The sequence below is a fragment of the Corvus cornix genome, chromosome 6, assembly GCF_000738735.6.
Source record: "Corvus cornix cornix isolate S_Up_H32 chromosome 6, ASM73873v5, whole genome shotgun sequence".
Classification (NCBI taxonomy): domain Eukaryota; kingdom Metazoa; phylum Chordata; class Aves; order Passeriformes; family Corvidae; genus Corvus; species Corvus cornix.
Window position 1 is genome coordinate 25,071,277 of NC_046336.1, and position 15,350 is coordinate 25,086,626.

The window sequence follows — 15,350 nt, forward strand, 5'->3', positions numbered from 1 at the left end:
TTTCTATACTTCTATTTAAATGAAATGTGACATACCTGATTTTCTCATAAAGCACTCTCCGAATTTAGGAAATCAAAATAATATATAGAACATTTAGGTACTCTTTCCTTCCTAGGATTTTAAGAAATGTACAATTAATTGGGGTTTGTCCTGTATGTTCTGTGTGACCCCTCCACCCACACAGCTTCAATGTTGACAAAATTTTGTCAAGAAGCACTTTTGATGGGCTGTGGTCTTTTGGACGTGCCTGTTTATTAACTGGGGAGAGAGAACCCAGCAGCTGTAGAACCTTCCTTGCAGACCTGATAAATAACATTTGCTGGCTGTGTGTAGTGTTTACAGCTAGCTAAACTGCAATCAGCTAAGGATGATGACTCAGGCTGAAGTTACCTTTTAAATTTGATCAGATATCATGGCTTGCTGCCACAGAAAAGCAACTGCTGGCTTTCCTAGAAATTTGATTTAAATCAGCTCCCCTAGACAATGATACCACCTTGTCTGGATCCCATGGGCACTGAAGGAATGGGTAATACAACGACCCAGAAGTCCGAAGCTGGGAAATGCTCACAGTACTCCAGGTTTACGCGGCAGTGCAGTTTCTGTTGGAGCAGAGCCCTACCTTGAAGTTGATCTGCCCGTTGGGCAGGCGGTTGGTGTGTATCTTGTGCAGGAAGTAGATGTCTTTGATGAAGAGGTTGAACACCGGGATGACGATTTTCTCGCGGCTGCTGTTGGCGGTCTGGGAGCGCTGCGCCGCTCCTTGCAGGGCTGTGCGGTAGTTGCAGAAGTTGCTGGATGGGTCCATGTGGTGCTGTTTTTATAGAGGGGGTGGAAAAGGCAGTCAGGTAATGCATGTTTCCTAAAAATAAAAAGCTTTGCTCTAACCATCAGAGTTCATTCTCCGTAACTTCATTTGGCCCCTCTTAAACTCTCACGACAGAGTACCTTTATATTAATCAGGTCTGGGTGCAAGTTCTTCTGAATTCTACCTTCATTGGAAGGAGAGTTCTGTACTGACTTTGCATCTATTCCACTAACAAAGCAGACTGAAAGGAAATCATAAATGACTCTCGGGGATAAACCAAGATTCTCCTTGCTGTCACCTCTCTTTCTGACGATGGTTCCAATTAGGTTTGGTTTGCATGCAGGTCTCCACTAGGTGGAGTCCTCTAATTAGTTTTAACGGCAGAATTCACTGGAGTGGAAACTGATGTGAAATGGGCAAAAATATGCTAGGAAGAAATAATCTAGAGAGTTTGAAATGGAGGAAACGGTCTCATAATGTTTATGTGCTGGTAACCACTGACAGAGGTGTCTCTGATCTCTGGCAGAGTAGCAGAGGTTTGGATGAAACTATTTGATTTCTATATAAAGTCAAAACTATACATACCTCTAAAACATCAAATTTGGCTGTTTTGACCTTGGACCAGGTTTTCTTTAACCGTGCCACAGGGCTCAAGTTCATGCCAGCTGAATGCAAAGAGAGAGGAGACAAAGAAACAACTGAGTTGAAAAAAATGCAGGGCTAATATACCTGGGCTTATGTATCAGCACATATATCATAAGATTCTGGAAGGTGTTTCAGCTTGACAATCAGAAGCTGTAGCTAAAGCTCACCTACCCACACGTTAATCTGTCACTGGCAGATACTGTCCCTGTGGAAGTGTGCATGCTAATGTGGTTGGCCAATTTAGGGCAAGTATGAGCACAGTCTCACCAGTCAGGTTGTAAAATGGAGCGCCCTTTGCCATCTGTGTTAAGGGTACTCACAGATAATAGCCATCATCGAGTTGAAGTTTCCAATGTTGAAGCATTCTCTTGCCACATCAATGAAAAATTCCACCATTCTCGTACGCTGCTTTTTCTTTACAACCTGGAAAAAAACCACCGAGGTCTGTTAAGAGAGAAGGGATGGTCTGAATTTTGGATAGGCTGTCCAGCCAAAGGCACTTTTTCCAGCTAAATCTTAATATAGGCCTCAGGATAGTTTGTTAAGATTAATTTTTAATAAAACAGCAGAAATATTTGGGGTGACTACCAATTATTTGTGTAGTTGTGGGGGAGTGCAGACTTTTGTTTACACAGGGAAGTCCTCTGTGTCTTAGGCAGTTTTGCATAAACACGCTGGACACTTTCAGCAATTTCCTGTTACTGGAAAAGGAAGATAACGTGACACTGCTATCAGAAAGAATGTATGTAAAGCATTTAAACCTCTCAAGAAGGGGGGGAAAGCACTGGACAGACTTAAGATCAGGGACATGGAACTTAAATATGAGAGAAAACAATTGCCCCATCCTGCTGTTCTCATTCTGCCGCCTGTACTTCCAAAGGACCTGTTGAGAGCAGGTAGTGATGATGAGCAAATATACAAATTCCCACTCATGCAAACATGCACAGGATCAAGCAACTGATGCTGAACATCTGATTTGCAAGTTCTTTTATAAATGGTAAAGCAAAATTAATTATTGCCTGGACTGCATTCATTCATGAAAGTATTTTCCCTGTTTAAACCTAAAAGTTCTGTCTGGCTTATATAAAAATGGCTCCTAAGCAGTGACTGCAAACTCTCTGACCTAAGTACTTTAGTTTCTGTCATATCAAAAGAAAATGATTCAGCAGTTGAAGGCCTGGCTTAGCCCTCAGTGTGCTAAAACCTTTCTTTGATGGTTTACTAAATGTATGAGCCCTACCAGCCAGCTCTGGAAGTGTCTTGGTGTGCCTTTGCAATACATTTCTGAGAGCAGGAAATCTGAAGAGTTTAGGATCAGTACACTGGACTTCATGAAAATGCAGCAGGCTTTGGGATTTCCACAGAAGGGCTACTGACCAAGCAGGAATAGTGAAAATCCCATTTGATAGAACTGGAATTAATAGAAATCTAAAAAGAATAATCTAATAAGAAGCTAAAAAGAGAACACACATGAAGGAAAAAAAAAGGTTTCTGGGGCAATACACCTTCCATTTCTTTGCTTATTATATGACAGAAGTTACCTTAACCTCTAATAAGGTTATTTTCCCTCTTTTTTTTTTTTAACCTTTAAAGTAGTCCACTTTCTTTCCAGACTTTAAAAAAAGCTTATTCTTGATTTTTCTGCAGTGAATATTGTATGAACAGAATGAATGAATATAAATTTAAAATAAATATATGACAGTGCTAATGTTATCTAAATGCAGTGGAAGGACAGCTGTTTTTTGGTAAATCTGCATTTAAAGATAAGTATTTTTAAAGAATCTTCTGATGCATTTAAAAAAAGATAAATCCAGAAGAGCTCCTAACTCAGTCCACACAAGTTCCATTTCACTGCATGACTAATGCAGCTGCACAAAATTAGAGAACATAGCCTTGAACTCTTAATCATATGAGCATGCAAATAACTTAATGCTTGAATAATGCTATTATCTTTAATTGCACTGCTAATGTTTAAATCTCATTTAGACCACTGCCTGCCTCTTGTCCTTAAGGCTAGGATCCCTTTGCTATCTTGTTTTCTATGAATACCTACCCGACAAATCTCTGTAGCCACCAGCATGCTGAGACAATTGAACCAATTGTCATAGGCCTCCAAATTATAGGTTTTGGTCACATCACTTCGGCACTGTAAGAGAACAGGTCGCTCGTTAAACCTCCCCTGTGTCATGATAAAGTCAAAGTTTACCAAAGGATGAGCTTCCTCTTCATATCTTGATAAAATCCTCTTGCACATTTTTTAAGGCATGAGCTTAAAGAAGCTTAGAAAATGTCAGTCTTTCTTGCACTTTCTTGTACTCAAAATGATGGAGTACTATCCTTTACGCTGGTTCATTTTTGTTTCTTTTTCCCTCTGTACACCTTTTTGTACCTTGTGATTATCCAGGGAGTCCATGTGGCTGACAATCTGCATCAGATCCTCTGGGTAAATGTTGCTCACCCTTTCCTGTGTTTGGAGAGAGGAGAGATTGTCATTGTACAGACAAACAGAGAGTTCAGTGAAAAAAATCAAGGTTAAGAGAACTTTTTGGTAACTTTATCTTCCTACAGTGTAGGTGTGTGAGGTGCTTTTATCAGTGTACCTAATTGCTCTTGTTCATTACTTGACTTGGTATTTTGCTATTAATACACTGGAGGCTCTCAGTGAAGCCATAGCAAAATTCATATTGATGAATATATTAATATTTAGTAAATGGAAAACAGAATACTGCCCCCCAATCAGTGTCTCACCAGTTCGATGTAGGTCAGCTGCTGTGCCAGGATCAGAGGGTCACAGCACACACTCAGGATGTCCTTTTGAGTTGACTGGGGCTTGGTTTTGAGGATGGTGCCCTTGTCAGTAACGGGCTGCCGGAATTTCTCTCTGATTTCCTGGTATTGGCTCCGTGCAGAGAGGGCCATCAGGAGATTCTGTGTCATCTGGCTAATGATCTTTTTCACTGTTCCATTTTCCTAAGCAAAAGGGAGAAACAACAACTGCTGAAAACCTTTAGCTATTGCAGACATGGATCACCAGAGAATTTCTGCCTCGGAAAAATAAATGCCTATTATCCATTTTCTTTCATCTTTTCTGAGCTGATCATTCTGTGACAAATGACCTTGTCCTAAATTCCCACACAACTCCATAATGACATGGTTATGCCTGCTTGGCTGGCTGCTCTGCTCCTTTGGGTAGTGCCCCATTTCAAGGGCATCCATGTGAGCAGCTGCAGCGGGCACCTGAAAGGTGCTGGAGTTCCTTGCACAAGGCTTCCTGGAACCTCTGTGTACCAAATACCAAAAAGCTCTCATTCTGATCAGACCCACTGATGAATCCAGTCTGTCTAGCCCAAGCGGAATCCAGGGAATTCACATGATATCCAGGAATATAGCCCTAAAATATCCTGACTTAGCTTTGAATAGCTACAGCATCCAAATATTTATATAAGAGCACAATATATATCATGTTCTTGGACAACTAAAATGCCTTTCCTGTTTATCATGTGCAGATTTGAAACATAAGATTTGTAAGGATTCATTGAAAGGTAAAGCCGCAGGAACATAATCCATCTGCTCAGTGTGTTGACAACTAAGGGGATTTTTTTTTTCTGCCATTGTGTCCTATAGCCATTTCTCTGAGATCAACTCCAGAGAGCTAACTTGATCACTTTCCTAGTCCTCCATTCTGTCTGCTACTGCTTTAAGTGACCTAGGTTTCTTCTGCTGTTGGGAAAATTAATTCACCCAGATAGTCCTTCTTTTCCTCACAGAATCATTCTCTTGCTTTCATGCAAATTACTTTTCTTGAAGTTAACCACAAGGTTCACTTCTGCCAGTCAATGGGACATGCTAGAAAGAACTGCAATGAATCTGTGACCATTCAAAGGAGCCACTAATGTGCAGCGATGACTGAAATTATGTAGCAGATGTGAGAGATGATGACTACCAAATACTTGTATATTGCGTGCTATAATTAAGCAATAATGGTGTCAGAATGGGGTTTACAAGGCAATAATCTGACTCCCAAGTGAAATCAAATGAAAAGCTGAAGGCAGTGTAGCTCATCTTGAGGCTGGATTACTGCTGAACAGCAGCTGTCTGGAGTAATTTCTGATACTGTGCTACAAGTGTTCAGAAATGCCAAGGGAGCCTGGTGGAGGCAACTGAAACAAAGCAGAATTCCGCTCTCTGGTGTGCTGAGCTTCCCACTGTGAGTGGTTTGTCTTCAGCTGCTGTGCCTGACTTGCCCCCGTGTCTGGGAGGAAGCAGACTTGCTGATATGGATTGTAGAAAATGACACTTGAAGATAGGTGAGAGTATTGCAGACATTATGCAAAAGTGAACAAAGAAACTCAGACATGAAAAGCCATGGCTTACTTCAGCTATTATGAATTTATAGCATCTTAATGCTTAGACAAATGTCCTTAAGAGTTTTAACAGTTTCCTTTAATTACTAGTTTTACCCTAATTTTCCCTACCACTTTGGAAGATAAGCCAGTGACTGTACAATGATTTGTACTTGTTTGAGTTCATTTTTACCAACTTTGGGGTGCAATCCTGGCTGTAGCTTTAGCTATTTGGTACGCTGACTGATATCACTAGGACAACACCTGACTGATTTGTGTGTGCTCTCAGTTGATTTTCTGCCTTATGTAAGAAGAACAGTATCCTTAAGGGGATTTGAAAAAGCTTTAAAATACAAAATAAACCCCCAGCCTTTACCATAATTCCACGCTGAGGCATAGTATGGAGGGTAATTTGATGTGGTAACAAAAACTTACTGTGAGAGCTGCTTGTTGTCAGCTTCAAATTAGTATTTCCTAAGGGTCACAGGGGGCACAGATCTACAATGATGGAACTTGGCTGGTAGCCTTGTTAAGGGGGTAAATATGGTGGTGCTGTAATTAATGGATGTCATCACATGCCTCGGACACCACAGCACTGAGCCATGCCATGAATACAGGTTTTTCTCAAATGACAATTATTCATACATAAGAGTGGGAAGGGAGGGGAAGAGAAAGAAAGAAAGGGCACAACTTCTTTCTAGTTCAAAGTGACAGACAAATTCAATACTAAGATAGAGACTCTAAATAAAGCCTCTGCCAAGTCCCCTTTCACAGTACTACCTCTGCCCACATGCACCCCTCTGCCCTTGTCTGCAAAGAGAAGAGAAGGCATGTTATAGTCCCATTTCCTCTTCCCTCCTGCTGAGGCACTGCCATTCTCATACAGCACCCGGGCAAACATCTTTGCTGATGCAACAAAACCAACGTGCTTCCTTCTGACTGCTTGGCAACACCTCACTCTATTGTCCCACCCCTGATTCATGCCGTGCTGTCAGACCTGTTGTTCTTCATTTTCTCTGTACTTGAATCAACAAAAACACCTACTACCACTGTCTTCCCAGTTCCTCCTAATGGTTCTATTGGTTGTTAACAGTGACTTTCCCAATGAACAAAACGTGTAGGCTTTGTGAGTGTTCTAAAAAAGCCAAAATAAACAAAAACCCCAACAACCCCCCTCCCCTGGCCCCCTTGCTCCCCCCTCCGCCAAAAACCAACAGCCCTTGGTTTTATTCCAATTTGCTTTATCTGTTTGCTTTAGAAGGTTTTTTCAAGGCCTAGTTTTCTTCACAGGCTAGAAACTCAGAGCTGTTAAGACTGGTGATGGACTAGCTAGCAGAGCTCAAAGGTAAACTTTGTAGCAATACTGTGGCTGTCACCTGAAACATTGCAATAAATCAGCTGCTTATTATTGTTAGAAGCCGGGAATGAGCTACTAAGTAATAAACATCTTCACCTTGGCCAAGGGTACATTTGATACAACTAGTTGGTGTGTCTTGCAGAACTTAGACCTACAGAGTAGTAACAATGCACAAAGGATGGCGTGTAATTCATTACTAAATCCTCTTGAGCCATTATAGTTACTGCTCTTTCTCCTTCCACACCACAGTCATTTTTCACATTGTCATGACTATTTTCTCTCTTCTTCTTACGTGTGGTGATTAGACATAGACAGTTTCTGCTAATGGACCATTAAGTCCATCAGGCAGCCCATGTCCTGTGGTTACCCTGACAGCTTAGCAACTGCTGCTGCAGTTCATTTAGAAAATACTGCCTGCAGGATTGTACAGAACATGGCACAGTTCATGTAACAGCTGTCAAATACTGCTTGAGCACTTAACTTTTTTTTCCTCCTCCCACCCCTACCTCATCACATTGTGTGATCCTGTGAGCAATCTCCTTCAACTCTTTCATGGATTTTTCATCTTGGAAATCATAGGGGAAAGTTTCAGTCCATTCCTTCAGGAGCTGAATGATTTTGGCAGCGAAGGATTTTAGTTTTGCCTAGGAAAGAAACAATGAGTTGATTACTGACCATAGACCTGTCTAACTACAAATTAAATTAACTGATAAAGGTTCACAGAAACCTAGAAACACCCTTGAAAATACTTTGCATTAATAGCAGGTGAGGGGAACCAAAAAAAAGAACATATTTCACTGTGCACTAGATTCCTAAATAGTATCATTTAGCCTCCTTTCATGATAGCTTGGTAATGTCTCTTACCAAACACTTTGAAGATATTTTCAAGGTTAGCTGTATAAAACCACAAAGGTGACAGAACAGTTCAAGTGACTTATTTAACTGAAATCCATGGGATTTAAGCTGATTTACGCCATCTGAGGCAGCAGTACTGTGGTGTTTGAATTCAAACCACAGCACTCTACCAACTGTCTTCCATGAAAAATGTTCACAAAGATATTTCTGTTCCATAGAATTTATCAGACCATCCAGACTGAGCTGTATATTAAATAAATGAATGACAGGAAAGATGTATGTGTTCTCTCCACGATGTCTAAATCAAAACAGACTTTGAAAATAAAAGGTATTGGCTCAGAAAGCTATCATCCACAGAAAGGAGTAGGAAGAGTAGTTTTCTAAATTTTTTTTTTTTGTTACCTGTGACTCATCTAAGGCTTTTCATCAGTTAGACCTGAACTGGATGCCAATTACTCCCCCCTCCATTGTATCGATGGACAGCAGCACCAGTACATCCAAGGGAGCACTCTTATAAAATTGGGAGAGTGAGTGCTAAGTACACTTTTCAAGAACAAGAAGAATCAAACCTTAATTCAGGTTATATTTATCCTCCTACCCAACTTGTGATGCACTGAGGAAAAAGAGGAAGCTTTGCTTTGTGTTCCCTCCCCACTTGTGTAAGTGCAGACGTCCCCCCAGGCACAGCACAGCCCTTCCCTCACTGCACTGCCCAGCAGCCTCTTTGGGGGGCAGGAGGGGACTGAACATGTGAGTGTCACCACAGGAAACTGCTGTAAGACAAATAGAGAATGTCTTCAAATGCTGGTAGCAACTCCTGCCAAAGCATCATCTCATGATGGTATGTCCCAGTTTATTTAATCAAAACCAAAGGTCAATGTGACAAAGCTGGTTTTGTTTTGTTTTTTAAAGTATATCTCATCATTATATAGTCAATGAGGATATTAATAATCATTGATAAGAACTTTGAAGTTAAACCATGCACCCTTGAATCCTCCATATCTGAGAATAAGCCAGTGCCTCCTTGTAAGTCTAGAGGGAATTTTCTTGGGCTGTTTTTGGTTTAAGACCTGCAAACTGCTAGCATGCATTTCCTACCTGTTTTTATTGACAGCATTTAATCGATGCTGCTAATGAGAGAAACACAGAATAGCTGGATAGGGAGGCCAAAAAGAAAACATCACCATTCTTTTTGCCAGCAGTGGGCACTCCTGCAAAGCAGCGTCTCAGTGCCCCTCATGTGCAGCTTCAAGCTATTTCTCAAGTGTGGGACAGAGCTCCAGATTATTGCTGCCTGTCCTCCAAACTCCCACTGTCATCTGCCTTGGGGAAAAGACGATTTATACTTATTTCCTAGGAAATGCATGGAGCCTGAATAATCTGTAGGTGGTGATGGACAATTAATCAGCCAGGGAGTGCACTTCCACTCAATTAAAGTTAACAGGTATGTGCCTACTCCACTTTTGTTTACCAAAAGCTGCTACAGAACTGTTTTTCAGAATTAATCATCCTGACTATCCTTGCTTTTTAATTTTTGGAACTGCAAAAGGAGTGGTGAGAGCAGAAACGTTTCAAAATCTCACCTCAGGCCATGGCAAACATCTCCATATGAACACTCAGTTCATAAAGAATTTATGGGTTGTCTAGACTGACCCCAGCAGCAGAAGAGACTAAATCAGTCATAGCTGATGCTTTTTTAGTGCTGCTGTGTGTAAGATTGCTCCTTAAAGACCAGGAGCCCACTGAAGAGGTAGCATTAGCTGTCATGATTTGAAGTAGGTGCAGTGTAACACCAGGCTATATTTCATCAGGTTTTTTAGGCACTGATATAGAAGGAAAAGGTTTGAAGGAGAAAAGTGAAGCTTTGTGCTTGTAGTACTCAGCCAAATTACCCCAGATTATACTCCATGCACAGGTTAAAACACAGTGATTTATGAACACTGATTTCCATTGTATCTACTTTTGAGTTGTTATGGTCTGCCTTCTTAGTATGGAAAGTTAGGAATGTTGCAAGACAAACTGCAAACTGTATCACTCTTCAGGTTTAAAAAAGCTTAATGTTTCATCAGATGCTTTTTACCACTCATGAAAATAAGGTGTACACTTTCTGAGAACAATGCTAAAAGACCTCAGCGTAGCAGAACATGGGATTTCTGTTTCATGTGCACTCTGATGAAGCCCAAAGCAGCGTGACAGGCTTGGTGCATGTGGTAACCCAGATGGAAACCTCACAGATCTGTGGGTAGCAGCACAGTTTCCTTTCTGTCATGGTTGCAATAAACCTACCAACCTACTTTTCTCTAGTCCTACTCCAGACACGAGCCTCCCCTTGTGAGGCCTGACAGAATTCTCTGGAGTCCATGGGAATACTTCTCCCACAAATATTTCTTTGAGAAGAAAAATAATTCTATTAAGTACTGTGGATTGACCTTGTTCTGCATGGGACAAGACAGGACTGAAAAACAACTTTTCATGAGAAAGGAGGGCAATAGCAGTACTGAGCTTGTAGGAAAGATTTAATGGCAATGAACTGGTTATGAGTATTTTTTTATTCTTTGGTTTTAAAAAGGAGAACTTACTGGCATCAAAACCCAGGGGATATAGTAATTTTTGAAGGGACTTACATATTCAAAGACTGGTAAAACAGACTTAATAGAAACTAACTTCTACATTCTCCTGTTATTTCTTCTTTAACTTTAGATACATAAAATACTCTCTAGCTGCAGAAAAAATGTACCATAGTGGTAAAAACAGGGTTTTTTTTCCATTCAATAATACTATACAGGTGATTTTTCCCTGATAATCTCATTTGAGACTTTCCAATCTCTGATGCACTTATGGAGAGTTAAGTTTTCTCCTTTATGGTCAGTCTTAACTACTGACTTGTATGTTATAATTGATGTCTTAAACTGTGAAATTCTTGCTTTTTATGAGCGGTTAAAAGGACTCTAAGCAGCCTCCAAGACACCTCACAGTGTTTTTCTTTTCAATACATTTTTCTCTGGGTTGTATTTCTGTAGAACTCTTTGGCTAGCCAGTAGTGTCAAAACCAACAGAATGATAAGTATTGTGGTGTGTAACTTCAAAACCTGGTTTCTTGCTGCTTCCTCAGCTTACATGCTATCCAGGGCACCAAGCTGTCCCGCTTGTCTTAAGAGATTTGCATAAGCAAACTCTATCAGAAATGATCAGAGATGCTTTAACTGCTTTTGTCAGCTATTTCCTGCTATGCAGCCACTTAATTAGAAGGTGCTGGTAGCTGATGATACCTTCATGGATTATGACTGAATACTTAAGAGTATCTTGAGTCAAGAGTTTTTATCCTGCATGTGAAATGAGATTTCATTTGTTGCCATGTAGAAAAACAAATGTTTGCAAATGCTAGTGGCCAAATTGTTCTGTAAAACAGGTGCTTGCAGCAGAGGGCAGTAAAGTAGCATTTTGAGAGGAATGTTAGAAGTTTAGGTAGTGTTTTCCAAGAAGTTTGTGTTTAGAAGGCAGGAAAAAATTACAGTTTATATTAAGGAGGTAGGAATGGATCAAGGGCATAGTAGAAAGAGCATGTAAATTAAAGCCACATCCCAAAAGTGTTTTATTGTCACCCTGCTGTTTGCTGGTTTTCCTGCAGGCCCATTTCCAAGCTGCCAGCAGGTGAAAGAATGTGGGTGTTTGGAATATGAGCTGCTCTGTTGGACATCCTGTTGTTAGGATATAATGCCATTTAATTTCTACTAGGAAGCCATGACTTTTTAACACATCTGTTGAGAAGCCACACTAATACTACTTTACAATTAGTATTGTATCTCTAAATACCCAGCTGATTTAGTCCCCAGAGACTGCTTTCATTTGAAAATCTCTGAAGTGCAGTGTTATTCACAAAAGTTTCATCTTCTATCCCATTCATTTTAAATCCAAGTACTTCACAGATGTATTTGGACACTTTCTGCTCACAGCAGTCTTTCCCTGCGTACAGCTCAGATTGACTCATTCCATATTTCAGATGGTCCTGGCATCTTTTAGCTGTTCCCATCTCTGTTGTTTAGCTACGTGGTGCTGAGGAACCATTACAACTTACAGAGCAGAGTGTGCTCAGTCACAAATTAAGTTTGGTAGTGGTGCTGGGGACAATTATCACCTCTGAGTACAGGACTGCATGCAGTGGTCCTGGCACCTTCTTTCCCCGGCCCTTGGCTTCCCCAGCCACCTACAGGATGAGCTATGCAGATATTTGGAGAGCAGATCAGGGGACTGACCTGGATGAAATTTTGCACCATGGTTAGTTTGTCCTGTGGAGCAATTCTGTGATGTTAATAAGAGGCTGCACATCAGGAATAGTATGGGAGAAAAAGCCTTAGGTCAGTATTGCTGTCAAAAACTCTTTATTGACCAACAAGGGCTGCCTTTTGTGCTCCTCACTCAGAGTACAGACACACCAGGGAGAAAACAAAATGGGACTATTAATGTGCTGAAGATTAGGCATGTGAGCATGTAATTTCTTGTCAGAGAAGAAAGGTTCCAAATCATGCCCATGATTTAAACAATTTAGGTCTTTAAATACTTGTTGGTACCATCCTGTTTCTGTCACTCTTATTTGATTCCCAGCTCGGACTTTCCTGGAACTTCAATTTCAGTCCAAAGTCTTTTAATACACACTTTGCAAATGGTGACACTTAGATGGATGTAAGTTTGGTTTAACTGATTGTAGTAAACCATGTCAGTGTAGGCTACCTTTTTAAATAAGTGCATCTCTTTAATTTTTGTGAGAGGTAACTTTCGGATTTACTGTTATACTGACCCCAACAATAACCTAACAGCAGAGGTTATTGCTAAATCTAATAGGATGGTGAGGCTGACTGGAGAAAGGGTTCTTCTAGAATCTGATTTTCCTTACTTGGTCAAAGCTCAAAAGTGCAAACCAGCTTGCTGGGCAGGTTTCATGGCAGATATTGCTCTGGTGCACAGCACTGACCTGCAGCTGACTGGTAAGGCAGGGCATAACCTCTAGCAAATGTGGCCAGCAAATTAAGTGAAGGTACTTCAAGGAAAAAGGCCCAAATACAAGTGCATCCAGCAGCAAATGCCAATTACAATTTCATATTATTCTTTATCAGTCTATTTAGCTTTACAATGAGGAGAGAGTGGAAAATAAGTGACAGCAGCCCAGCTAACTGAGGGATGTAATGGTCCATTTACCTTTTCTGCCTCAGTCCCCGTTTCCAGCTGCTGCTTCTGTTTAATGCAGATCAGCCCCACTTTAGCCAGGAGCTCGTGTGGGTGAATGAAGACTCGTGAGCTCAACAGGAAAGTGAAGATGTAAGTTCTCTGTGGAAGGAGAAAAGAAACAATGCAAAAATAACAAAGCAAGTTGAAAAACTTTAGCAAAACTAATCTGTCTTCCTTGGAAAAACTAATCTGTAACCTATGAATGTAAGTTTCCTCCATTTAAAATTTCTGTAATTTTTCCTGTCTCCAGATGAATGTTGGTCTTTTCTAGCTCTGTTAAAAGGAAATGCTATAGGCTTTAAGGCTGTTAACTGTGGGGTTTTCCAATTATCAAATGATTTCCTTTTAAAATGCCAGACTCAGTGTGCCTAATTAGTCATCACTTACCAAAAGCACAAATGAAATATGTCTAATGTAGGATGTTATGACTTTTAAACACCACTATTTAATGCTGCTTTGTTTCTTTAAGAGTGATTGTTTTTCACTGAGCTGCAGGAAACTGCTTCATATGTATTCCAAACCACAGCTGTAATGTCTTAATGTATGGGGATTTTTATTCCTTTCTCCCCACAGTCACTGACAAAAGTTTTCACTTAGATTGGGGGCCTATGACAATAATGTAGTTTTAAGTTTGACTTTAGTTTTTTGGGGCTTGTTTCAGAGTCTTTTGAATATGAACACTGCTAATAAATACCAACAATGATGATGTCTCATTAGAAATAACCTCTCCATTTGAGATTTAAAAGCTGTGATGCATTGTATGGTACTCTGGACATGTATCCATTGTATCATATTCTGGATAGTTTAATTGAAGTGAGGATGCTTTTGTGTCCTAGTCTGGGTTCAGTGTTTGAATCTGGGCTTCAGTATTGGACTGTAATTGCCTGACTAATGACAGTAGCATCTCATAAGTACTTCCCTTTTTCCCTTAGGCTTTCTGACAAAATGTGGAGTTGGGAAATTATAGTGGATCTCCTTGACCAAGTACTTCAATTAACCTTTTTTATGTTTGAAATGTGCACTGTTACTTTGACCATGTTTTAGTAATGTGACTTTGCAGGACACAGACAAGTGCATTTAAATAGTCAGCGTGAGCTTGTACCACCTTGGACTGGGCAAGTGAACTGAGACAGCTAAAATCTTAGGACCAGTTGTCTAACATACAGTATCTCTACTACTAGCTACCAAATTCTGTTCCTTGCAGTCTCTAAAACACACTTGTAGTTAAACAAGAATGGTATCTTTATGACCCCAAAGAGGTTATGGTGTTTCTCTCTCTAATCACAATAAAATGTGCTATTAATGAAAAATGTTTTCACATGTCTAGTACTCAGTGTGCCCTGTAATACAAATTTAGCACTAACTACCAAATATCACGGCAAAAGGATCTTTTTTTTTTTAAACAAACAAAAAAAAACCCCTAAAAGTCACAGTGTTCTGGGACTGAGTGAAAAATATAATAGATTACACACATATCTAGACATACCACTCTGTCCTGAGCTTCTGGAGGAAGCTGACAAAAGAACAGAGTGGAGTGTGATACAGCAGAGGCATTTAAAATGCTCATTCTGATTTGAGGATCTTATTAGTGCTGGGGTTCATGTATTAAATTAGGAATAGCATTAATTCTGTACAACCAAAACCAGGGTTTATCCATAGTCTTTGCCTTGTTGTTTATGAATGGAGGAAGAGAGGAGGAGAAGGGCTAACTGGATGGACAGTTTAGGTCAGGTTCCTGAGTGCTTCCACTGATGCCTCCAGAAGATGGACTGTGGGGCCATCTAACAATAGAGCTCTTGGTGACTGAGCAGGTGGGCAGGGCAGTGACAGGACACTGAGAGCAAGGCCTCCCCCCTCGAAGGCATGGTGGCAAGCATGGCCCACAAGTGTATGTCTGGATATCTAAGAAATTAGGCTTCTGTTTGATATTTCATGTCTCTCCAGAATTTCAGAGTTTATAGTGACAAAAACATGAAAATCACCAATTCTATCAAAATTTATGGGTAGTGTATGTGATGTGTAATGGGCACTAAAATCAGGCTGAAAAGCTAACCTAACTCACAAAAGGGGACTTGGTTGTGTTATGGGACAACATATCAAATCATCTACTCTTGTGCATAGG

General features: G+C 40.4%; 1 protein-coding gene across 4 annotated transcripts in view; it reads right to left on the reverse strand.

Annotated features, from left to right (window-relative positions):
• Nucleotides 1-15,350, reverse strand: part of RASGEF1A (RasGEF domain family member 1A) — a 156,579-nt gene that overhangs the window by 5,267 nt on the left and 135,962 nt on the right. For all 4 annotated transcript variants that reach the window (XM_010400892.3, XM_010400891.3, XM_019286677.2 and 1 more), the window contains 8 exons: nucleotides 13,199-13,327; nucleotides 7,657-7,794; nucleotides 4,199-4,420; nucleotides 3,840-3,914; nucleotides 3,504-3,596; nucleotides 1,771-1,873; nucleotides 1,391-1,470; nucleotides 620-811 (listed from right to left, as the gene is read on the reverse strand). In XM_010400892.3, the coding sequence (XP_010399194.1) occupies nucleotides 620-811; nucleotides 1,391-1,470; nucleotides 1,771-1,873; nucleotides 3,504-3,596; nucleotides 3,840-3,914; nucleotides 4,199-4,420; nucleotides 7,657-7,794; nucleotides 13,199-13,327 (1,032 nt within the window). The remainder of the gene's footprint in view (nucleotides 1-619; nucleotides 812-1,390; nucleotides 1,471-1,770; nucleotides 1,874-3,503; nucleotides 3,597-3,839; nucleotides 3,915-4,198; nucleotides 4,421-7,656; nucleotides 7,795-13,198; nucleotides 13,328-15,350) is intronic.